The sequence below is a fragment of the Vipera berus genome, assembly GCF_964194415.1.
Source record: "Vipera berus genome assembly, chromosome: 1".
Lineage (NCBI taxonomy): Eukaryota > Metazoa > Chordata > Lepidosauria > Squamata > Viperidae > Vipera > Vipera berus.
The window spans coordinates 11,070,941-11,095,699 of NC_138202.1; the positions used below are offsets into that span (position 1 = coordinate 11,070,941).

The 24,759-nt window shown below is 42.3% G+C and overlaps 1 protein-coding gene across 1 annotated transcript in view; it reads right to left on the minus strand.

Annotated features, from left to right (window-relative positions):
- Positions 1–24,759, minus strand: part of CERS1 (ceramide synthase 1) — a gene marked incomplete at its 5' end in the record, with an annotated part of 46,005 nt that overhangs the window by 15,672 nt on the left and 5,574 nt on the right. The window contains 2 exons of the mRNA XM_081346145.1: positions 644–824; positions 2,616–2,775. Of these exons, the coding sequence (XP_081202271.1) occupies positions 644–824; positions 2,616–2,775 (341 nt within the window). The remainder of the gene's footprint in view (positions 1–643; positions 825–2,615; positions 2,776–24,759) is intronic.

A 24,759-nucleotide genomic window follows, 5' to 3' on the forward strand; every position in this document is an offset into this window, starting at 1 on the left:
CGACCGACCTGGCATTCAAGTACACCAGCCGGAGCTCAGGAGGCTGCACGTCCTCACTCCCGGGACCTCGGGGCGGAACCAGAGGGTCGGAGTGCCTCACCGCTTGTACAATGAGTTTGCTTAATGACCCTGGTGTCTGCGTAACAACCACACAACATAAGGTCACAAAATTGAAAACACTGTGGGGTAACCTGCTTAATGACAAGCATGCCTTATGACTGTAATTCTGGGCTCAGTTACGTCCCTGGTGCAGTCACACGTGGGCAATTAATTGTCTTGATCTCCTCTGAGCTACAATCTTGTTTAAATAAAGGGGGGGGCTGGAATTATCTCCCCTATACACATAGTCCTTGACTTACAACCATTCGTTTAGTGATCATTCAAAGTTACAACAGTACTGGGGGGAAAAACCGGACCCATGACCATTTTTCCCCACATTTATGACGGTTGCAGCTTCCCCACGATCACGATCAAAATCCAGACATTTAGCAACAGGCTCATATTTTGGAAAAAATTTGGGCCTCACTTGTGGTTGTAAGTCGAGGACTACCTGTACTGTGAACATCCTGTGACATCACCGAAGCTCAGCCAATGACGACAGCTGGCAGCAGAGCAGCCAATGGATGAAAGCCTTGAGAATTACCTGAATATATAGGAGAACACGATGAGTGTCAGGGTAACCACGTGGTGAATGAGCATGACGACTGAATCCTTGCGCCAGGCATCCATGTAAAGGGTGGCATAGATAGAATGGGCATAAAAGCTGCCTTGTATCAGGTAGGTGAGTGCAATATCCAAGGGCACCTCCATTCCCTTTTCCCAATCTGGAACACCGGGCAGAAAAAGAAGAAAAGGTGAACTCCAGACAGCTGCAGCATCCAAAAAGTTCAGAATTACACAACAGAGCAAGGAGCTGAGCTGGTGCGATGGGTGTGAGCAGGCCCGACAGGCTGTCGTTCGACAGCAAAGTCTCCTGTCAGACAATTGCTTTGATCACGACCAAACAAATAGTTTGCGAATGTAGGAACAGATAGTCCTCAACTTACGACTGATTTGCTGAGTGACCATTCGAAGTTAGGACGGACCTACCTTGGGGCTACTTACGACCTGGATTTGAAGTTCTAACTGTTGTCCCTCACTGAAGTCAGATGACCACACTTTGGTTTTGCTAAAAACCAGCACTTGCTTTTGATTTTCGGCAAAACCGTTGCCAATAGTGAACAACGTGGGTCGCTTAATGACCACACCTGTCTAAATGACCATGGCAAAAAAGGTAGCAAAATCACATCACAGTCCCCTGACTGACCCGTTTTACAACTGTGATGATCAGGCTCCATTTACGGTCATAAGTCAGGGTCTACCAGTAGAAGCTTTTGAGCTTGTCAGACCAGCTAATTCATAAAAGCTGAATCCAGCATTGTGGTCAAGAGGTCTGCAATTAAGATCTAGTGACAGGAGAGATGAAAATTACAGGAATTCAGTCATATTTTGGATTCTGGGGAGGAAAAAAAAATCAATGGATGATGTCACTGTCCGAAAACATAAACCCGCAGCTTTTTTTAAAGGAAAAAAACACCCTAATTAAGACAAGAGATCCCTTATTCACCTTAGAAATGTGTTAGATTTCTTTTTTATGACTTCAGGCAAAGCTTTCTTTACTATTACAATAAATAGTTATTTTAATTCATTATGCAAAGAAACTTATAGTAAGTAATAGGTCTAGGGAGTATCAGCTTTTAAAATTGATGTCCACAAATTTATTACAGCATCAAACATACAGCATTGGTACTGAGATTATCTTCAGAAATGTCAATTTTATTAATTTGTTTATCAAACTTCTACATTAAATAAATAAAGAGTTTTTCCTGAACAAAGGACATTTGGTTTCATTCCTTTCAGACTCACAGGCCACTTCCAAACTGTACTACAAATCCCATCCTCAACTAAGCAGCCTCATCTCACTGGAAACCTAACATTTCTAGAAGGCGACTCGTATAAAATCCTATATTAACCCTCCTTTGTCTACTCTTAAGCAAAAGAATGGCATTGCCAACTTTAAAAAAAAACACCTTTGTGAAATATTTATCTAATTTGTATCTCTGCAAATCTTTAGCAGTTTACAGTTAAAAAGAGACGGTTGGTTTTTTTTTTAAAGAAATCAAGCACCTTGCCCAGGCAAAAACGTCACTTTAAAAATGTTTGACCTCCAAAGACTAAATTGCAAACTTTTTTTAAAAAAACAATTATGTTTCTGCTTCAAAATCTTGCTGCAAAGCGTCTAAAATGAAAGAACTCTCCTGAAGCACGTCAGATGAAATACACAAGGTTTCTGAAGCTATCCTTCCAGATTCCTGGGTTACATTATACGGGGAGGCAGCACTAGGCTCATTTACCATGTATATGAACCAACATCACATTCGCTAAATCAAGGATGTCCAACCTTGGAACTTTAAGACGTGTGGACTTCAATTCCCAGAGTTCCCCAGCCAGCATGGCTGGCTGAGGAATTCTGGAAGTTGAAGTCCACACGTCTTAAAGTTCCAAGGTTGGACATCCCTACTCTAAATAAAAGCTTTCCCATCCACCCCCCAATATGGCCACAATGCTTACCATACCATAAAAGACCGAAGGTGGATCATGGAAAAAGGGGTATCCAGCAAAGAAGAGCAAGTAAGTGCCATATAACCAGGAGATGCAATAGAAAGACAGTTTCCAGGCACTTTCAGGCATCTTAGCAGCATCCTTGGGGGGTAAGTGACACCACTCAGCGATGGGCTAAAAGAGAGAACAAGATCAGTGGGACCAGGTGATCTCTGATCTTCAACTCTTCATTTACAACTGGGGGCTCCCATTGGCTCCCACCTGAGAGAGCATTACACCTGTTGATATAGGTAAGTCCTCGAGGTCCGACCACAATTGAGCCCAAAATTTCTGTTGCTAAGCAAGACAGTTGCAAAGAGAGCTTTGCCCCATTTTACAACCTTTCTGGCCATAGTTGTTAAGTGAATCACGGCAAGTGCTAAGTTAGTCATGGGGCTGCCCTTGAGGACCACTCGGAGGCTTCAGCTGGTGCAGAATGCAGCCGCACGAGTTGTGTTGGGGGCCTCCTGATACTCCCATGTTACACCTCTGCTCCGTGAGCTGCATTGGCTTCCAGTTGCCCTCCGGGTGAGATTCAAGGTGCTGGTGATGACCTATAAAGCCCTAAATGGCATGGGTCCGGATTACTTACGGGAGCACCTGCTGCCGGCGTCAAGTTCCCTTCGTCCAGTGCGCTCCCACAGAGAGGGCCTCCTCAGGGTGCCGCCGGTCAGAGAATGTCGACGGGCGACCCCCAGGGAGAGGGCGTTCTCTGTGGGCGCGCCAGACCTTTGGAATCAATTACCGGTTGAGCTCCGGATGGCTCCCGACCTTCGCTCCTTCCGCCGTGATCTAAAAACTTATTTATTTGAACAAGCCGGCCTGGTCTGATGGGTTTGGGGTTTTTAATATTGATTTTAATTAATTTTATTGTATCGGGCACAATATTTAATTTTTCTTAACTTTTGTATCTTGTATTTTTAATATATTTATTGCCCTGTACACCGCCCTGAGTCCTTCGGGAGAAGGGCGGTATATAAATAAAATTAATAATAATAATAATAGTAACACGGTTGTTAAGTGAATCTGGCTTCCCCATTGACTTCTGCTTGTCAGGAGGTTGCAGAAGGGGATCACATAAAACCAGGACACTGCAACCATCATAAATACATGCCGGTTGCCAGGCATCCGAATTCTGATCACATGACCACGCTCGTAAGTGCAAAAAACGGTTATGTGCCACTTTTTTCAGTGACGTAACGTCAAACTGTTACTAAATCAATGGTTGTAAATCAAAGATTTCCTGCATATCATAATAATAGCAAAGTCTACGGAGATTCTCATTCATCCAGGTCACGGTTGTCCCAAAGGGGCTTTTTCAAGAGGCAACTGGATTTTCTTTGAAGATGTTTCACTTCTCCTCCAAGAAACTTCATCCAGGGCTGAAGCTCATCCAGAGTTGAAGAAACCTCTTGGATGAGAAGCGAAACATCTTCAAAGAAAAACAAGAAAGTCCAGTTGCCTCTTGAAAAAGCCCCTTTGGGACAATAGCAGTGGTAATAAAAGGAATTAATTGTTCCGATAGAAAAGAATCTCTAGGTCAGGTTGAACTGTGGAATCCCCGGTGCTCTCACAGCTGTTTGCCTGCAGATGTTTCATTATCTAACTACAGGTAGTCCTCGACTTACAATCACAAGCGAGCCTAAAACGTATGTTGCTAAGTGAGACATTTGCTAAGTGAGTTTTGCCCCATTTTGTGAGCTCTCGTGCCAGAGTTGTTAAGTGAATCGCTGCAGTTAAGTTAGCAACCCGGTTGTTAAGTGAATCTGGCTTCCCCATTGACTTAGCTTGCCAGGTCACAAAAGGCAATCACATGACTACTCCCACCCCCGGGGGGGGGGCACTGCAAACGTCATAAATACCAATCAGTTGCCAAGTGTCTGAATTTGGATCACGTGATCGTGGGGATGCTGCAAGGGTCGTGTCAAAAGTGGTAATAAGTCGCTTTTTCCAGTGCCTTTGTAATTTTGAGCGGTCACTAAATGAACTGTTGTAAGTCGAGGACTACCTGTAAGTAGCACCATCAGCTAACAACCAAGCTCAGAGAGCACCAGGGACTCCAGAGGAATAAATGCCTGTGCTGAATATAAGCAATGCATTCATGCAACAGTTGTTGTTAGCTGCGAAGTCGTGTCCGACCCATCGCGACCCCATGGACAACGTTCCTCCAGGCCTTCCTGTCCTCTACCATCTTCTGGAGTCCATTTAAGCTCACGCCTCCTGCTTCAGTGACTCCATCCAGCCACCTCATCCTCTGTCGTCCCCTTCTTCTCTTGCCCTCAATCTTTCCCAGCATCAGGCTCTTCTCCAGTGAGTCCTTCCTTCCTTCTCATTAGGTGGCCAAAGGATTTGAGTTTCAACATGCAACAGTAGCTCAGTTATATTTAACAGGAAAGAGTTTTCCTTATAAAACAGCCTAAGCTCAGGAGGCAGCACGGAGGCAACTTTGATTCAAAAAGACTCAACAGGGTTGAACCCCAATTCATTCTCGCATGGAAGACACCTGTGGCTTTAGGCTAAACTGGGAAGTAAAAAAAAAAATCAACCAGGAATATAATATAACCACAAAGCACTTTGTACTTCGGCCAAGAAAATGACACGGATGCTCCCATAGAATTACCAGCAATATTTGCCTTCTTTGAAAAAAAAAAACCCTAAATGCTTAAAATCAGCATGTCTTACCTTGCATGCGTGGAATTATTATTATTTTTTGCTAGTGCAAACAGAATCTGTCGATGTCATTTTATGCCTTAATGATACTGCTTGCACTACCGAAAAAGGAAAGGGGAAAAAAATACACAAGCTGAGACACGCTGATTTTATTGCAATTACTGCATTACTTCTATGTTCTCCCAAAAGCTTCTCTTGGAGGTCAGGATCAGAGCAGGCTGCCCCAAACGAAGATTTTTGGACAGTGATCTTACGCCTACAGGAAAGATAGATTAATTAGGATTGCTAGTAGTCCTTGACTTACAACCGTTCACTTAGTGAATATTTGAATTTGCAACACAACTGAAAAAATTGACCTACAACTGGTCCTCACACTTACAACCACTGCAGCCTTCCCATGGCCATGTGATCCAAAGTCAAGTGCTTGGCAACTGGCATGTATTTACGCCGGCTGCAGCAACCCAGAGTCATTTGATCACCATTTGTAACCTTCCCACCCAGCTTCTGACAAGCCAGGTCAATGGAGGAAACCTGGATTTGCTTAACCATGTTAGTTCACTAACAGCTGCAGTGATTTGCTTAACAATCACAGCAAAACAGATTGCGAAATTGGGCAGAATTCATTTAACAGCTACCTTGCTTAGCAGCAGAAATTCTGGTCCCAATTGTGTTGTAACACATGCGTTGTTAAGTGGAAGACTGCCTGTATATAGGAGATCTCCATCTCTGAACTTTTTCTTTTTATGACAATTTCCTTTTTCGGCTTAATATGTCACCCATCTCTCCAACGTACGCCCTTTTCGTATTTTATTTAATCCCGGAACTGGCTTTCCGGCAGCCAACAAGCAGTGTGTTGTCTTCATTGCTAATGCTACTCCGCTGCTTTATAATGTTACGTAAAGAATTAAATTGGAATACCAGCTTGGAATATTAGATAAGTGAGAATATATTAAAAAAAGACATTTGCTGCAGGAAGCCTCTGATGCCTTGAAGCGTCTCTGAAATTGCTGGAGCCAAGTGTCCAGAATACTGGAACTGGACCAAGAGATTCAAAGCAGGCTTTGCCACAAAGGTCACAGCTCAACTAATCGCCCTGAAGTATTTTGGGAGTGAGAGAGCTGCAATTGGTTATTTACTCTGTTTTGACTGCTTTTGTATTTACAACCCTTTGTTTAGTGACCGTTCGAAGTTACAACGGCACTGAAAAAGTGACACATATCCATTTTTCACACTAATGACCACTGCAGCATCCCTAATGATCAAAATTCAGATGCTTGGCAACTGACTCATATTTATGATGATTGCAGTGTCCCGGAGTCACAACAAAAGTCAATGGGGAAGCCAGATTCATTTAACAACCGTCTTAGTAACGTTAACAACTGCAGTGATTTCCCCTAACAACTGTGGCAAGATAGGTTGCGAAATAGGGCAAAATTCACTTAACAACTGCCTCACGTAGCAATATATATTTTGGGCTGAAACTGTGATCATACGTTGAGGACTACCTGGACTATAGGCTATTGTAGAAGAAAGGCCACGACAAGCTGCCGAAATCACACAAAATCTGGCAATCTCAAAAGGTTTGGGTCAATTTTGTTTGCCTCAGGTTGTAAAAACTGCCAATCTTAATAAAACACATTAATAAAACTCATCAAAATGAGAAAAGCCTTAAAGAAACCTCCTTACTCTAGGAGTTGAGTTGGACCTCGGAAAACCTTTAAACAAACTTCTTTAAACAAGTGTTAGTTGCTTATTAGTGTAATGCAGGGGTCTTCAAACTTGGCCCTTTTATTGACTTGTGGACTTCAACTCCCAGAATTCCTCAGCCAGGAATTCTGGAAGTTGAAGTCCACAAGTCATAAAAGGGCCAAGTTTGAAGACCCCTGGTGTAATACAACTGCTGTGTTTAGGGTTAGGATGGGATATGCATCTAGGCACGCTGTCTTGTGTGCACCCCTATCCCAACGTCTTTCTTTTTCTTCGCTTTGTTGTCCCTTTCAATACAAATAATAAATGGATAGATTTAAAAGCCAGGAGCAATGTTGAACTGATTAATTGTATACAGTAGTCCCAATCCTGTTTACAGAATCCAGAGCTTGATAGGAGCTACTGGACTCTCTTTTATGTCAAATATCACCCTTTTTCCAATGCACATTATCTCAGCCTATTAGATGAACAATCACATTCTTTCCCCCAGCCTAAGCAAGACAAGCACTGGGGGGTTTATTTCTCTATCCCCGCTTTGCCCTCCTTTCCAGTTCACCTCATCATCTGGTCCTGCCTTGTTGTAAATTCCTCTCCTGAAGCAAAATGAAAATGTTTACAGGACTGAGAGTGAAACTTGAGGAGCAGGAAATTTAAAAAAAGCAGCCTCTTCCCCGCCTGGCTCCCTCTTGCAAGGCTATATTAAGATCCCAGCTGCTTAAGCACAGGGACGGCTACAACCTGAGCATGGCTGAGGTTCATGGTAATTCTCCACCGGTTCATTCAGGTTTTGCTGGTATGTCCCCAAGTCTGCCACGGATCTGAACCAGAATTGTTCCTGTTGCTACAAGAAGGTAGCTGAACGGTGCTAAATCGACCGCTTTGCTTAAAGAAAAGAACACCGTTAATTTTGTTTCTACTTGGGAACCGCTTTTGGACTTTGTGCTTGAGCTGGGGAAAAAAATAATTGATTTTGGGTTTTGCCGATTACATTGGTTTGTTATAGAAATGGCTAGTATAGATCAGTGATGGCGAACCTTTTAGAGACCAAGTGCCCAAACTGCAACCCAAAACCTACTTCTTTATCGCAAAGTGCCAACACGGCAATTTAATCCGAATACTGAGGTTTTAGTTTAGAAAAAAAAACAACTCATACATTAACATCTTTTGTCTTAAAAGAAAAACACAGTATCAAAGCTTTCAATGATACAAACCATTTTTTACTGAAAGGTAAAAGTTTGCCTTTGGTATGCTTTGGAACAATTAACGGGATTTTCGCTGTTGTACGCATGCTGATAATTTGTCTAACCTTGGCTTATACTTTGTAAGTTTGAGAGCAACACGTGCAGTACTCAGGTCATCTGTTAATCTGTTTCTGGTGTCAGATTTGATATGATTCAAAGCTGAAAACAGCACGCTCGCTCCAGAGGCTTGTTTTAGCTAGGAAGGGGGCTTGAGAAATGGCTTTTTCCTGCAAAAACATAGCCAAAGAGCGAGGCGTGTGCGCCCACAGAGGGCTCAGAGTGCCCCCTCTGGCACGTGTGCCATAGGTTCGCCACCACTGGTATAGATTATTGTATAAAACTAAAAAGTTGAGGTTTTATGTTACTACCTTCTTCTACTGAACCAACAGCAGTTGGAAGCCAATGCTTCTCGTTTTCTTTCCCCCTTTTCCCTACACATTTCTCTCTTCCCCTCTTCCCCCCTTATTTTCATTTTTCTTTGTACTTTGTATTTTATATTTTGATAAACTAATAGGATGTTTGAGAAAGCAAGAACATAGCTGAACGGTCTGTAAGGTAAGGATGGATACATACCAAAGGGAGATATCCAAGTCTTTCTGTAGGAGTTTACTACTCTCGGTTAGACAAAAAGAGTACAGGTAGTCCCTGACTTATGACCAGTCACTTAGCACTCAGTGGATCCCCAAGAAGCTACTTATGACCTGGTTCCAAAGTTACCTTCCCACGCAGTCATGGGAACACATTTGGGTGCTTGGCAATGCCCTGCATTAACAGCCGTTTCCAGCACCCTGTGGTTACATGACTGTGATTTATGAAGCTTTTGTCAGAAACTGTTGTTTACTTCTGGTTTCCAGCAAAAACCAGCCAATAGCAAACTGTGGATTCACTTAATGACCTCCACAAAAAGGAAGTGCTCTAACAAATGCCATATAAGGATGACAATGACAGATGAAAGCAAGGAGACCTCATTTCAGAAGAGCAATAGCACTTAAGACTTATATGCCACTTCACAGTGCTTCACAGCACTCTCTAAGCAGTTAACAGAGTCAGCCTACTGCCTACAACAACCTGGGTCCTCATTTTACGGACTTCGGAAGGATGGAAAGCTGAGTCAACCTTGAGCCAGTCAGGATCGAACTGCTGGCAGTCGGCAGAATTAGCCTGCAATGCTGCATTCTAACCCCTGCACCACCACGGCTCATAACAGAGTTGGAAAGGACCTTGGAGGTCTTCTAGTCCAATCCCCTGCTCAAGCAGGAAACCATATACAGGTAGTCCTCTATTTACAACAGTTCATTTAGTGACCAAACTTACAACAGCACTGGAAAAAGGGACTGATGACCATTTTTCACACTTACGACCACTGTAGCATCCCCATGGTCAAATTTCAGTTTCCTTGGTAACTGGCATGTATTTATCACGGTTGCAGCGTCCCAGGGTCACGTGATTCCCTTTTGCAGCCTTCTGACAAGCGAAGTCAATGGGGAAGGCAGATTCACTTAACAACCGTGTTACTAACTTAACAACTCGGGTGATTCACCTAACAACTGTGGGAAGAAAGGTTGTAAAACTCACGTTAACAACTGCCTCACTCAGCAACAGAAATTTAAGGCTCAATTGTGGACGTAAGTCGAGGACTACTTGTACTATTTCAGACAAATGGTTGTCCAGTCTCTTCTTAAAAGTGCTCGGGTATTGGAGCACTTGCTCAACAATTTTATTGGTGACTTCGCATAAGCAACTCGAAACCTTTTCTTGCACAATTGACTTTGAAGGAGGGGGGCGTGTGTTGGAAAAACTCAGCTAAGGAATTAAGAAGTGGGAAGATTAACACTGTTTTACTAAAGTTAGCAAGTTACAATGAGCCAGTGGTCTTCTGCTGGCAAGAACAAGCGGCGCCAGAGACTTTTCAACGAAGTTCTTTCATAGAGCTACAGAGACTGAAGATCACCACACCTATATTTTATTTTTATTTAGCATTTATTTATATCGTTCCTTTATCTCCCCCCCATAAATGACTCAAGGTGGAGAACATACCTAATGCACCTCTCCCCTCCAATTTTCCCCACAACAACCCTTTAAGGTGAGTTGGGCTGAGAGACATTGACTGGCCTAAGGTCATCCAGACAGCTTTGATTTGATCATTGGCTATCCATTGTTTTACCCGGATAACAAGCTGTAGGAATCTTGTGTCCCTTTGTTTGGAAAATAACACTGTGTTATGCTAGGTAATCAGACTTTTAAATGTGAATGCAGATCCAACTGATTGTAATTCTAACAATGGGACTCTGCATTTCATTTCGAACAGAGAGTTGTGAAGTACCGATTATCAGTGCTTTGGAAAATGGGGGGAACATGGCTTAAGCTATTGTGGCTCAATACACAGATTTTTACAAGCAAAGGTAGAGATATTTAGGGGCTTTCAATGTCCTTGGCATAAGCATTTACAAGGCACATAAAAAAATTAAATTCCCTCCACAGACATCATGGGCATCTTTAGTTAAGCAAGCATCATAGTATTTCTTGACACTGTAGGAGAATTGTGTTAGCGTATAGTGCCCAAAATCCGAAATCTTGTAGCACCTGTTCCAGGTAACAAATTCTATTAAAAGGCTTTGCAGAAATCTTTGCCAAAAATGTGAACAATGCTAACGGACATGTTATCATATTTAGTGGACATGCCAAAAAGCTAAAAAAAAATTGTATAGAAAGACATATTAATGCAAAGGTTTTTAAAAGTTAAAGTCCAACTGAAATCAGAGGCTTTTCTTTTGGTCCTAATGGACAAGCATCTAGAAAAAAAAGTCATGGAATTTTGTTTTTATATATGTTAACTGTAGCAAGACTATTATAGGCTCAAAACTGGAAAGGCTCAGTGCTACCAACAACGGAGGGACGGCTGATGAAGATGGTGGAACTTGCGGAGATGGTTAAACTAACTTCTCTGACTAGGGAAAAAATTATACGTTCTGTATGTTTATGGCTGACTAGGAACCCTTATGGACTTGTTGCCTGAAATGGGGAAAAATGCACTCATGATCTGTGGTTTTGATGATTAGAAAAAAAACCTTAGGGTTGGGATTTGGATTAGAGTTAGGGTAGGGGTAGGCCACCTTGGCTCTTTTATGACTCGTGGACTTCAACTCCCAGAATTCCTGAGCCAGCTGGCTCAGGAATTCTGGGAGTTGAAGTCCACGAGTCATAAAAGAGCCAAGGTTGCTTACCCTTGGGTTAGGGTTAGGATTAGGGTTGGGGTTTTTCCAAATAACATTCTCAATATTTAGCAAACAGCATAATGTCTGGGTTCATGTGTTTAACAAACAATGATAGATAACAGAATTATCATAAACAATATCTTAATTAATCACTCAAAAGCCTTCTTGCTAATATATATTCAAAATTACACATCACATTCCTTTCTCTCTAACTCGTTTTTCTAGCCCAGGGGTAGGCAACCTTGGCTCTTTTATATGACTCATGGACTTCAACTCCCAGAATTCCTGAGCCAGCCATGCTGAGGGAAAAGAGAGGTTTCCAAGCTGAGCCATGCTGGCTCAGGAATTCTGGGAGTTGAAGTCCACGAGTCATAAAAGAGCCAAGGTTGCCTACCCCTGTTCTAGCATTGATAGAAATTATCCCATGTTCTAAAGTACACTGAGTCTTCTTTCTCTTTAACCTTTAAAGTCAATCTATCCATTTCTGCACACTCTAAAATTTTCTTAAATTAGTACTTTTTCAGCTGGTAAGTCTTCATTTTTCCAGTGTTGGGCAAATACAATTCTTGCTGCCATTAGTACGTGTAGTATTAAATATCCCATAATTAGCTCTTATTATTCATAACAAAAATAATTCTCGTTTAAAGTCTATTTGGTTTTTAGTCATTTTCTCCAGCCATAAATGTATTTGAACCCAAAATCTTTTTGCTTTAGGGTATGATGATTGCTATGATTGTTTTTCAAGACTGTTGTAGCATCTCCATGGTCAAGTGATCAAAATTGAAGCACTTGGCAACTGGCATGAATTTATGACGGTTGCATTGTCCTGGGTCATGTGACCAGCATTTGTAACCTTCCCAGCCGGCTTCTGACGAGCAAAATCAATGGAGAAGCCAGATTCACTTAATGACCGCATGATTCCCTTAACCACAGTGTTTTGCTTAACGGTGTCAAAAAAATGTTATAAAATGGAGCAAAGCTTATTTAACAACTACCTTGCTGGGCAACAGAAATTTCTGGGCTCAGTTGTAGTCATAAGTCGAGAACTACCTTTAATCATAAAATAAGAATTAATATTTTAATATTAAATAATTAATATTTAAATATATTTTAATATTTAAATGTGCTTATATTTGCTTCAGAAATCATAAGCTTTTCCTTTTTCATTCTCTCTGCACTATTTATCTTTTTTCTTTTTCTGTACTTATTACGCTCTTTATTATATTATATTATTATATTATATTATATTATATTATATTATATTATATTATATTATATTATATTATATTATATTATATTATCCCCTTCATGGATTACTGCCTTGTCGTGGCGAAGGGGCTTGCGTAATTCAATGAAGCTATGAGCTATGCCGTGCAGGGCCACCCAAGACGGACAGGTCATAGCCGAGAGTTCTGACAAAACGTGATCCACTGGAGAAGGAAATGGCAACCCACTCCAGTATCTTTGCCATGAAAACCCTATGGACAGTACCAAAAGGCAAAACGATATGACGCTGGAAGATGAGCCCCTCAGGTCGGAAGGCGTCCAATATGCTACTGGGGAAGAGCAGAGGGCTAGTACTAGTAGCGCCAGAAAGAATGAAGCGACTGGGCCAAAGCCGAAAGGACGCTCAGCTGTGGATGTGTCTGGTGGTGAAAGGAAAGTCCGATGCTGTAAAGATTTTTTCTCCATAGGAACCTGGAATGTAAGATCCATGAATCAAGGAAAGCTGGACGTGGTCAAACAAGAGATGACAAGACTGAACATCGACATCTTAGGTATCAGCGAACTAAAATGGACAGGAATGGGTGAATTTAATTCAGATGACCACCAGGTATACTACTGCGGGCAAGAATCCCTCAGAAGAAATGGAGTAGCCTTCATAGTCAATAAAAGAGTAGGAAAAGCAATACTGGGATACAATCCTCAAAATGACAGAATGATCTCAGTTCGAATCCAAGGCAAACCATTCAATATCACAGTAGTCCAAGTCTATGCCCCAACCACCAGTGCTGAAGAGGATGAAATTGACCGGTTCTATGAAGCCCTACAGCACCTTATAGAACTAACACCAAAAAATGATGTCCTTATCATCATGGGGGATTGGAATGCTAAAGTAGGAAGCCAAAAGATAACCGGAATAACAGGCAAGTTTGGCCTTGGAGTACAAAATGAAGCAGGGCACAGGCTGATAGAATTTTGTCAAGAGAATACGATGGTCATAGCAAACACTCTTTTCCAACAACCCAAGAGACGGCTCTACACATGGACATCACCAGACGGTCATCACAGAAATCAGATTGACTATATGCTCTGCAGCCAAAGATGGAGAAGCTCTATACAGTCAGTAAAAACAAGACCAGGAGCTGACTGTGGCTCAGACCATGAGCTTCTCCTTGCAAAGTTTAAGCTTAAACTGAAGAAAGTAGGGAAAAGCGCTAGGCCACTCAGGTATGAATTAAATCATATCCCTGTTGAATATACAGTAGAGGTGACAAATAGATTTAAGGAATTAGATCTGATAGACAGAGTGCCTGAAGAACTATGGACAGAGGTTCGCGACATTGTACAACAGGTAGCAACCAAAACCATCCCAAAGAAAAAGAAATGCAAGAAAGCAAAATGGCTGTCTGAGGAAGCTTTGCAAATAGCTGAGGAAAGGAGGGAAGCGAAAGGCAAGGGAGAAAAAGAAAGATACACCCAATTGAATGCAGAATTCCAGAGAATAGCTAGAAGAGATAAGAATGCCTTCTTAAACAAACAGTGCAAAGAAATAGAAGAAAACAATAGAATAGGGAGGACCAGAGATCTTTTCAAGAAAATTGGAGAGATGAAGGGAACGTTTAATGCAAAAATGGGCATGATAAAGGACCAAAATGGCAGGGACCTAACAGAGGCAGAAGAGATTAAGAAGAGGTGGCAAAATTACACAGAAGAACTATACAAGAATGAGCTTAATGTCCCTGATAATCACAATGAGGTGGTCACTGACCTCGAGCCAGACATCCTAGAATGTGAAGTGAAGTGGGCCTTAGAAAAGCTGAGCAACAACAAAGCTAGTGGAGGTGACAGTATTCCAGCTGAGCTATTCAAAATCTTAAAAGACAGTGCAGTAAAAGTGCTACACTCAATTTGCCAGCAAATTTGGAAAACTCAACAGTGGCCACAGGATTGGAAAAGATCAGTTTACATTCCAATTCCAAAGAAAGGCAGTGCCAAAGAATGTTCAAACTATCGCACCATTGCACTCATTTCTCATGCTAGTAAAGTCATGCTTAAAATCCTACAAGCTAGACTTCAGCAGTATGTGGATCGAGAACTACCAGAAGTACAGGCAGGATTTCGAAGAGGCAGAGGAACTAGAGATCAAATTGCCAACATACGCTGGATCATGGAGAAAGCTAGGGAGTTCCAGAAAAACATCTACTTCTGCTTCATTGACTATGCTAAAGCCTTTGATTGTGTGGATCATAACAAACTGTGGCAAGTTCTTAAAGAGATGGGAGTACCAGACCATCTTATTTGTCTCTTGAGAAACCTATATGCGGGTCAAGAAGCAACAGTGAGAACTGGACATGGAACCACTGATTGGTTCAAAATTGGGAAAGGAGTCCGGCAAGGCTGTATACTGTCGCCCTGCCTATTTAACTTATATGCAGAGCACATCATGAGAAAGGCAGGGCTAGATGAATAAAAAGTTGGAATTAAGATTGCCGGAAGAAATATCAACAACCTAAGATACGCAGATGATACCACTCTAATGGCAGAAAGTGAAGAAGAACTAAAGAGCCTCTTGTTGCTGGTGAAGAAGGAGAGTGCAAAACTTGGGTTGAAACTTAACATTAAGAAAACCAAGATCATGGCATCTGGCCCTCTCAATTCCTGGCAAATAGATGGGGAAGAAATGGAGGTAGTGACAGATTTTATTTTCCTGGGCTCCAAGATCACTGCAGATGGGGACTGTAGCCAAGAAATTAAAAGACGCTTGCTCCTGGGGAGGAAAGCCATGACAAATCTAGACAGCACACTAAAAAGCAGAGACATCACCCTGTCAACAAAAGTGCGTATAGTCAAGGCTATGGTCTTCCCAGTTGCAATGTATGGCAGTGAAAGTTGGACCATAAGAAAGGCTGAGCGCCAAAGAATTGAGGCCTTTGAACTATGGTGCTGGAGAAGACTCCTGCGAGTCCCTTGGACTGCAAGGCGATCAAACCGGTCAGTCCTAGAGGAGATCAATCCTGACTGCTCTTTAGAAGGCCAGATCCTGAAGCTAAAACTCAAATACTTTGGCCACCTAATGAGAAGGAAGAACTCACTGGAGAAAAGCCTAATGCTGGGAAAGATCGAGGGCAATAGAAGAAGGGGACGACAGAGAATGAGGTGGCTGGATGGAGTCACTGAAGCAGTAGGCGTGAGCTTAAATGGACTCCAGAAGATGGTAGAGGACAGAAAGGCCTGGAGGAATGTTGTCCATAGGGTCGTGATGGGTCGGACACGACTTCGCAGCTAACAACAACAACATATTATATTATATTATTATATTATTATATTATCATGTATAGAAGAGCTGTGGTGGCACAGTGGTTAGAATGCAGTATTGCAGGCTAGTTCTGTCTGGGTGAGTTTGGCAATTTTGAGCAAGTAAATTGACACCCCGAGCTGCTGAAAAAAGAGAGAGGCTATAAATCTCATAGACAAACTAATTGTTCACTCCATTTTCTGTGCCAAACATGACAAATCTTGCTTATTTTGGCAACACGTCTCTTCAGGAAGGAAGGAAATGTTGAATTTTTATTTTGAATTTTTATTGAATTCTATTGAAATTTTATTATCTTTGTGTATTTCTTATCCTTCCCTTCAACATAACTAATAATAATAATATAAAGTTGGAAGGGACCTTGGAGGTCATCTAGTCCAACCCCCTGCTCAGGCAGGAAACCCTATACCATTTCAGGCAAATGGCTGTCCAGTCTCTTCTTAAAAACCTCCAGTGTTGGAGCATTCACCACCTCTGGAGGCAGGTTGTTCCACTGGTTAATTGTTCTAACTGTCAGGAAGTTTCTCCTTAGTTCTAGGTTGCTTCTCTCCTTGACTAGTTTCCATCCGTTGCTTCTTGTCCTGCTTTCAGGTGCTTTGGAGAACTTTGAGGCAGCCCCTGAGATATTGGAACACTGCTATCATGTCACCCCTCACCCTTCTCTTCATTAAACTACACATACCCAATTCCAGCAACCGTTCCCTATATGTTTTAGCCTCCAGCCCCCTAATCATCTTGGTTGCTCTTCTCTGTACCCTTTCTAGAGTCTCAACATCTTTTTTACATCGTGGTGACCAAAACTGGATGCAGTATTCCAGGTGTGGCCTTACCAAAGCATTGTAAAGCATTGGATTCTGAGCATAGAAGGGTTAAATTTGCAAAGTTAGCATTCTTAAGATGGCAGACAAAGGGTGTTTCCAATTCACAGGAATCTTATCACCCCTTAAATTTCTGCACTTGCTTGCAAGAAAGAAGCCATCAAAACCTGCCTCTCCCACTGCAGTCTGGGTTGCCACGGCAACAGAGGTCTTCCTGTGCTTCCCTACTATGGCAACGGGTGTGGGCTGGCATCCAAGGGGGAACCCACTGCTGTCATTCCAGTTTGAGAAACCCTATCCTATATTTAAAGGGAGTGAGATTTCTGAGGAAGTTGCACCATGTAGGAGTATCTGGGTTTGTGTGTGGATAGAAAGAAATGACATCCTTGGCAGCAAGATGGCTCCCTTTCCCCTGCTGAGAGGCCCACCCTTGTTTCTGCATTTCAGAGGCAAATCAAGGAAGTGTTGGATGTCACACCTAAGTGGACCCAAGTCTTTTGTCTTTGCTCACTCTTTTCTCTCTCAGAAACATTTCTGTACGGCTGGTCAGAGAATGGAGAGTACCCCCCTTCACCACCAGATGGAGTGCCAACCTTGGTCAACAATTTGATGGGACACCACCAAGAGATCTAGAGTTCTGGGCTAAGCTAGGAAATATCTTGGGAGATGGTCAAGGGGAAGAACTTTTGTATTATTGCAGGTGAAACAAAGCAGGTTTCGCCCAACAAATCCCCAGGAAGATTCAACTTGGAGATTCACTTTTTAGCTTAGCAAACAATCTTGTGGACTAGAAACCTCTGCACAGATTCATTACTAATTTGACCTGTAACACACATGCTGTCTAGGTCTCTCAACTTCTTTTCCCATTTCCAGAGCCTTGCCCATTTCTCTCAGGAAACAACTTCCCAAAATGTTCTGCAAGCCATTTTCTGCCTTACTTTGAGTCTTTGCAATGGAAAAGAGAAGGTACAAAACTTGTCCAAGTTGTTGCCAATTGTCACTTCAAGAAGGGAAGGCAAGACAAATTCAGATTGCCATTCTTGCAGTCCATTGCTTTATCAGTGGCAGCCACAGGTTGACCGTATCTGGATACAAACTTTAAGCAGAGTTAGATTTGGTTAATATTTGGATGAAAGACCACCAGGAGACCCCAGAATTGGAGGTTAGACTGGGATTTGGGAAAAATGTCCCAGAGGGCAGTGGCAAACCTTTTCTATACAGGTAGTCCTCAACTGTTCTGAACCAGCCAACTACCGGCCTTGTAATAAGGCAAACCCCTGTTCAAGCAGTAGAGACTGGAGAGCGTCTGAGGTTGCAAAGCGTCTGCCAAGTTTAATTCACAAGCAAAACAACAGAACAAGAAACACAGGAACTTGAATCCTCAAGCGGAAGGGTTGCTTTCAGCAACCAGCCCCTCCCCAAACACTCCTTTTATTTAGAGTTCAGGGCGTGGTCTCCCTGTGCCTCCTCCCGAGGAGACCCGCAGCCTTTTTCTGCTTAGTCCTGCTCGACTGCCTCCTGCGTCGGGCGTCCTTGAACAGGGCCAGCTGTGGGTCATCATCCTCCGCACTATCGGGCTCACGCAGCTGAGAAGAGGGCCCCGGCTGAGGGCTCTGCGAAGCCTCCAAGCCATCATCAGCCGGTTCGTCTTCCACACCCTCCTCCTCCCCCGAGTCATCCGATACATCTGAGCCGGCTGCCGGGCCCACCGGCTGGCCCTGAGTCACAACATCAACTTATTATCACAGTTAAGACCAGAATTTCCATTGCTAATCAAGGCAGTCGTTCAGTTAGTCGTGCCTGATTTTATGACCTTTTTTTGCCAAGGTTGTTAAACAAATCACTGTAGTTGATAAGTGAATCATGCGGTTGTTAAAAATGAATCTGGCTTCTCCCGTTGACTTTGCTTGTCGGAAGCCAGATGGGAAGGTCGCAAATGGCGATTACGTGACCCTGGGACACTGCAATCGTCATAAAGACCCAGCAGACGCCAATCAACCCAATTTTGATCTCATGACCATGGGGACTGTACAATGGCTGTAAGTGTGAGGAGCAGTTGCAAGTCACTTTTTCCAGTGCTATGGTAACTTCCAACAATTGCTAAATGAATGGTTTTGAGTCAAGGACTATCTGAGCAAATTGCAGGGCCCCAATTCCTGCAATCACTAAGAACCAACCTTTAGTAAAGAGAGACTGCAATTTTTAGAGAAGGGGTCCCCAACCCCTAGGCCAGGGGTAGGCAACCTTGGCTCTTTTATGACTCGTGGACTTCAACTCCCAGAATTCCTGAGCCAGCATGGCTCAGCTTGGAAACCTCTCCTTTTCCCCTCAGCGTGGCTGGCTCAGGAATTCTGGGAGTTGAAGTCCACGAGTCACAAAAGAGCCAAGGTTGCCTACCCCTGCCCTAAGCCATGGGCCAGTACTGGTCAGTGGCCTGTTAGGAACCTGGCCACACAGCTAGAGGTGAGCAGCAGGCAAGCAAGCAAAGCTTCATTTGTATTTCCAGCTGCTCCCCAGCACCAGGCCCACCACCTCAGCTACCCCTGGCCTAGTTCTTGCAAAGTCATTTCTGAAGCACGGTTTGGTTTTTCTTAATGCCACCATTTTTTACACGCTGTGCAGGCAGAAAGCCAACTGAAGTAGCCACGAGAAAAAGGTTAACCACAGTGATCACAAAATTGTTGCAAACTCCCCCTTGTTACAATGTGTGACATCAGCTCCTTTCTCTGTTAGAGAGAAAAATTCATGTCTGGCTTAGCCAGTGCCTGAGATCTATTAAGTTTACTAGAAAGGCGAGAGCAAAATGAAAACAGCAATTAGCAAATTACTGAGCACGGTCCTGCTGGGTATTTGCTCCTTGGAAAAAGTGTTCCTAGACTCCCGGCGTTTTGCTCCCATAGACTAACCCAGCTCTCCTCCTACCACACCTGCACTCTTGTTATTTCACTACTAAGAGGATGGAGGGAAACAAAGTGCAAGTAAGCGAAGTGTGGCATCTCCCCCCTTGCCCCTTGCTGTTTCTCAGCATCCTTTATCACTTTGCACAGAAACTGGAAGGTGATCTTCACAAAACCAGCCACAAAGAGGAAAAAAAAGAAAAGGAAAAAAAAGCCAGCAATCTACAGTCCAGGGCTATTCGCAAAAAGGGGTTTTTTTTTAAATAAGAAAAAAGATTACACGTTGGTTTTTACAAGGGGATATGAGGTTCTAGTCCTTAGGTACAGCTGCACTTAAAATATGAGGTCAGAGAATAAGTTATGCGCAATGCTGGAAGAATGAACGGATGCCTTCAGAAGAAGAAGTGATAAAAAAGATACTGGAATGCGCGGAGATGGACAGATTAACTATGAGGCTGAAAGATGAAGAAGAAACAGGAATATTACCAAAGCTGGAATTTATTCTACAAATGGTTAGAGGAGAGAACCAAAGAGTAGGATTTGATTATGTATTAGCGTTTTATGAACCCAGATCACACGCTGTTTGAAAAACTAACGTATGTATGTAGAGAGGAAAAAAAACAATAAAAAGCTTATAAAAATAAAAAAATGAGGTCAGAAAACAAGTACCTTTTCATACCAGTAGAGATTTTTTTATTTAAAAAAATGTGTTACTTGCCATATTTATACATTAAAATAAGTGAGACGATACAGTCTGCTACGCATCCTGCTTATTGGGGTACAATACAGAATGACTTCTTTTAAAGTTCCTTTTCCATACATCTATTTAAAATCATCATTTTTTAAGGCCTTACGTCAGCTTTCAAATCCAGCCTCCATCATGGCTGCTATAACTTGATTCAGTTTTTAACATGAAAAAAGACATAGCCAGAAAACATTGCACATAGAAAATTAGTCCCATAAACTCTCATCCCATCTCGGAGAAAACTAGAGAGGATGTGGTATAAAACCACCTTTGTTTACCACAGACGCTTGTAATAAAGGAAGTACTAAACACACCAAACAACTCCATTTGAAAAGAAAGGCCTAGATATTTTAAAAAATTATTTTAGTAGATGTTTAAAAACACTACCAAGAGAAAGTGCAGGGAAAAAAACCATACAAGTGAATTGCAAGTTGTATAACATTGGATAAAAATGTCAAAGTTTCAAACCCATTATTAAGCCAATATTCAATATTAATCAAAATTCAGAATTAGCCTATAAATGTATTATAAATCTGAATAACTATTAACAAGAGTGTCTATCTAGTTTAAAAATTCTATTCTTATTCAATGGATCAATAAAGAGCAAATGTATTAAAGCCCTGTATTAAGAAAAATAAAACTATAGAAAATGTAGAATTATACACCATGAATAATTCCTCAGTTGAAATAATGCAAACTGCTTTTTGCTTTTATTTTTCTTGAAACACTAGGAACTCAGTAATCTTTTAAATAAACTGTTTGCTTCATTAAATTAGTGAAATAAAATAAAATAAGGTAACAGTGATATTAGTGAAAAAAAATTATACCAAGCAATTATCGTTCAGGATTTTAAATCTTGAGTTTTAGAATTTAAGCTTTTAAAAAAATCATAACATTAGAACTGAACTACCTCAATCCCTTAACATAGTATTGAATCTAAATCAGGGGTAGGCAACCTTGGCTCTTTTATGACTCACTCCCAGAAGCATGGCTGACTCAGGAATTCTGGGAGTTGAAGTCCACGAGTCAAAACAGAACCAAGGTTGCTTACCCCTGATCTAAATCAAATACTATTCCATCCTTGTTTTTACAAAATAAAGACATTTACTTGGTAATGTAAAGCAATTTTCTCTAACATTCCTCCCAAGTAGGTTTCTATTACAGTTGTGCAATTACAGTTCAAATTATTTAGTCCAATAGCTGTCCCTTCTTAAAAAAAGATCATGAAAATATTGGCATCTTTCACATTAATTTGATTTTATGCACATGTACCGATTCTCTCTCTCTCTGGCCAGGACAGGTAACCCTTGACTTGCAACCATCCATTTAGACATCTTTGGGAAGGGTCTATGACAACTTGCCACAGCCAACTTGCTACAGCCAACTCGCTGCAGGACAAGAATTATACTAATATTAAAGAAATAGAGCAGGGGTAGGCAACCTTGGCTCTTTTATGACTCCTGGACTTCAACTCCCAGAATTCCTGAGCCGGCATGGCTCAGCTTGGAAACCTTTCCCTTTCCCCTCAGCATGGCTGGCTCAGAAATTCTGGGAGTTGAAGTCCACAAGTCATAAAAGAGCCAAGGTTGCCTACCCCTCAAACAGAGGAATAAAATCATTAAAGACAGCATGAAAAAGGAGGGGCAGAATGAAATGTGAATGGCAAAAATTAAAATAATTAAATACAATAGTTAAATTGTCCTTCAGCGAGTTGTCCCATGGTGAGTTGTCACATTCCACCTTTTGAAGTTACAACAGCACTGCAAAAAATGGCTTTCGACTGTCATAGCATCCCCGCAATTACATGATTAAGACTGGCGTGCTTGGCAACCAGCACATCTTACAGTGTCCTGAGGTCATGCGATCGCCATTTGTGACCTCCTCAGCCAGCTTCTGACAAGCAATAGGGTAGGGGTAGGCAACCTTGGCTCTTTCATGACTCGTGGACTTCAACTCCCAGAATTCCTGAGCCAGCATGGCTCAGCTTGGAAACTTTCCCTTTACCCTCAGCATGGCTGGCTCAGGAGTTCTGGGAGTTGAATTCCACGAGTCATAAGAGAGCCAAAGTTGCCTACCCCTGCAATAGGGGAAGCTGGATTCATTTAACAACTGCTTAACAAGCATGGCAAAAAGGTCGTAAAATCGGACACAACTCATTTAACAAACACCTCGTTTAGCACCTGAAATTCTGTTCCGAGTCGTAAGTTGAGGACTCCCCGCACTTTCACACCAATGCTCTCATTGGCTTCCTTTTTTCCAGAAGCAGACAGAAGCTTTCAAGATGCTGCTGAACATCTTCTATGACATCAGAGGAGATTAAGCAATAATTCAGCGGCAGAAGCTTCAGTGCCAGCTCTTCTATACTATACCAAAGCGTTTATTTCAAGCATCACTAATCTTATTATACTGAAAGTGACCTATGAGGATTTCAGCTTTCTTTCAAGGCCATATAAGCAGAGATGTGGCCCTGGAAATTTTGCAGGTCCAAATTCTCCACGGAAAGCTTTCCGTTTCAATCTACTTGGGTGGTTTCTTTGAATATGATATCTTATTATTCCTCTGTCTGTTAGCCAACATTTTCAACGTTCCCATTTTTAACCACATAAATAATTTCTTTAAAAGCTTCATCTCGTAAACTAGGCTGGATGGAATTTTGGTTTCCACTTCCAATAATGCAGCCCACGTTCTTGTGCCTGATAATGAATTGAATAGGCCAGTGTTTTTCAAACGCTGTTCCGCGGCACACTAGTGTGCCGCGAGCTGTTGCCTGGTGTGCCGTGGGAAATTTTTTTTTTTTTACCTCCCTCCGGAGAAGATGGCCGTGGCCCGCGGCTGAGCTAGACAGGAGGGTGAGTTCTGGCTGGCTGAGCCCTGAGGAGGCTGTTGCCTGTTGCACGGCCTCGGCTGGGCACCGGGAGTTCCCGGTGCTGTAACAACTTGCAGAGGCCGCGGGAGATGTTGGTGTGCCGGTCCGGGTCCGCCGGGCCTGACCCGCGGCGGCGGCAACGTTTCTGAGGCCGCCGAAGATGAGTCGGGCGGTGGGGAACCTGGACCTAAAGTGGCCGGGCCGTTCCGAGCGACGGGGCGCCTGGGGCCTGCGGCGGAGTGCCTGGGAACGCCTTCTGAGCCCGTTCGGCATTTTTACCGAACGGGCTGAGCTAGACGGGAGGGTGAGTTCTGGCTGGCTGAGCCCTGAGGAGGCTGTTGCCTGTTGCACGGCCTCGGCTGGGCACCGGGAGAGGGAGGGAAAGAAAGTGGGAGAGAGAAAGGCAGGAAAGAAAGGAAGAAAGATAGAAAGAAAGAAAGAGAAAAGAAAGAGAAAGAAAGAAAGAGAAAAGAAAGAAAGAAGGAAAGAAAGAAAGAAAGAGAAAGAAAAATAAATGAAGGAGAAAAATGCAGAAAGAAAAATTAAAAAGAAATGCAAGTAGCTTCCAATTTCCACAACAAGTAGAAAGCAAGAAATTGAGAGAGGGAGGGAAAGAAAGTGGGAGAGAGAAAGGAAGGAAGGAAGATAAAGAAAGAAAAGAGAGGGTGGGAAGAGAGGGAAGGAAGGAAGGAAGAAAGAAAAGAAGAGAAAAAAGAAAATACAGAAAGATAAATTAAAAAGAAATGCAAGCTTTCCTTTTCCTTCACAGCAAAAACAAACAAAAGCCCCAAAATAAAATAAAATAAAGAGGCTAATAATAATAATAATAATAATAATAATAATAATAATAATAATAATAATAATAATAATAATAATAATAATAATAATAATAATAATAATAATAATAATGTTGGAAGGGACCTTGGAGGTCATCTAGTCCAACCCCTTGAGAACACAGGCCATCCTCAACTTACGACCGTTTGTGTAGCGACCGTGGGGAGGCCCAACGGTGCGGAAAACGGTGGAATGCCTCGTGATTTTTTTCATGAAACAAGTGTGCCTTTGCCCAAAAAAGGTTGAAAAACACTGGAATAGGCTAACAGGAATGATATTGGTTTGCAAAAAAAAATATCTGGATTTTTCCTTTGCAAATAAATTTGTGAAACCCTGGCTTGGTAATCAAATACATCTGAATTTAGGATATAATAGCAGCATTCCAATATCTACGGGGCTGCCACAAAGAAGAGAGGGTCAAGCTATTCTCCAAAGCACCTGAAGGCAGGATACGAAGCAACGGATGGAAACTAACCAAGGCGAGAAGCAACCTGGAATTAAGGAGAAACTTCATAACAGTGAGGACAGTTCACCAGTGGAATAACCTGCCTCCAGAAGTTGTGAATTATGGGATTGGTAGCCTGAAAGA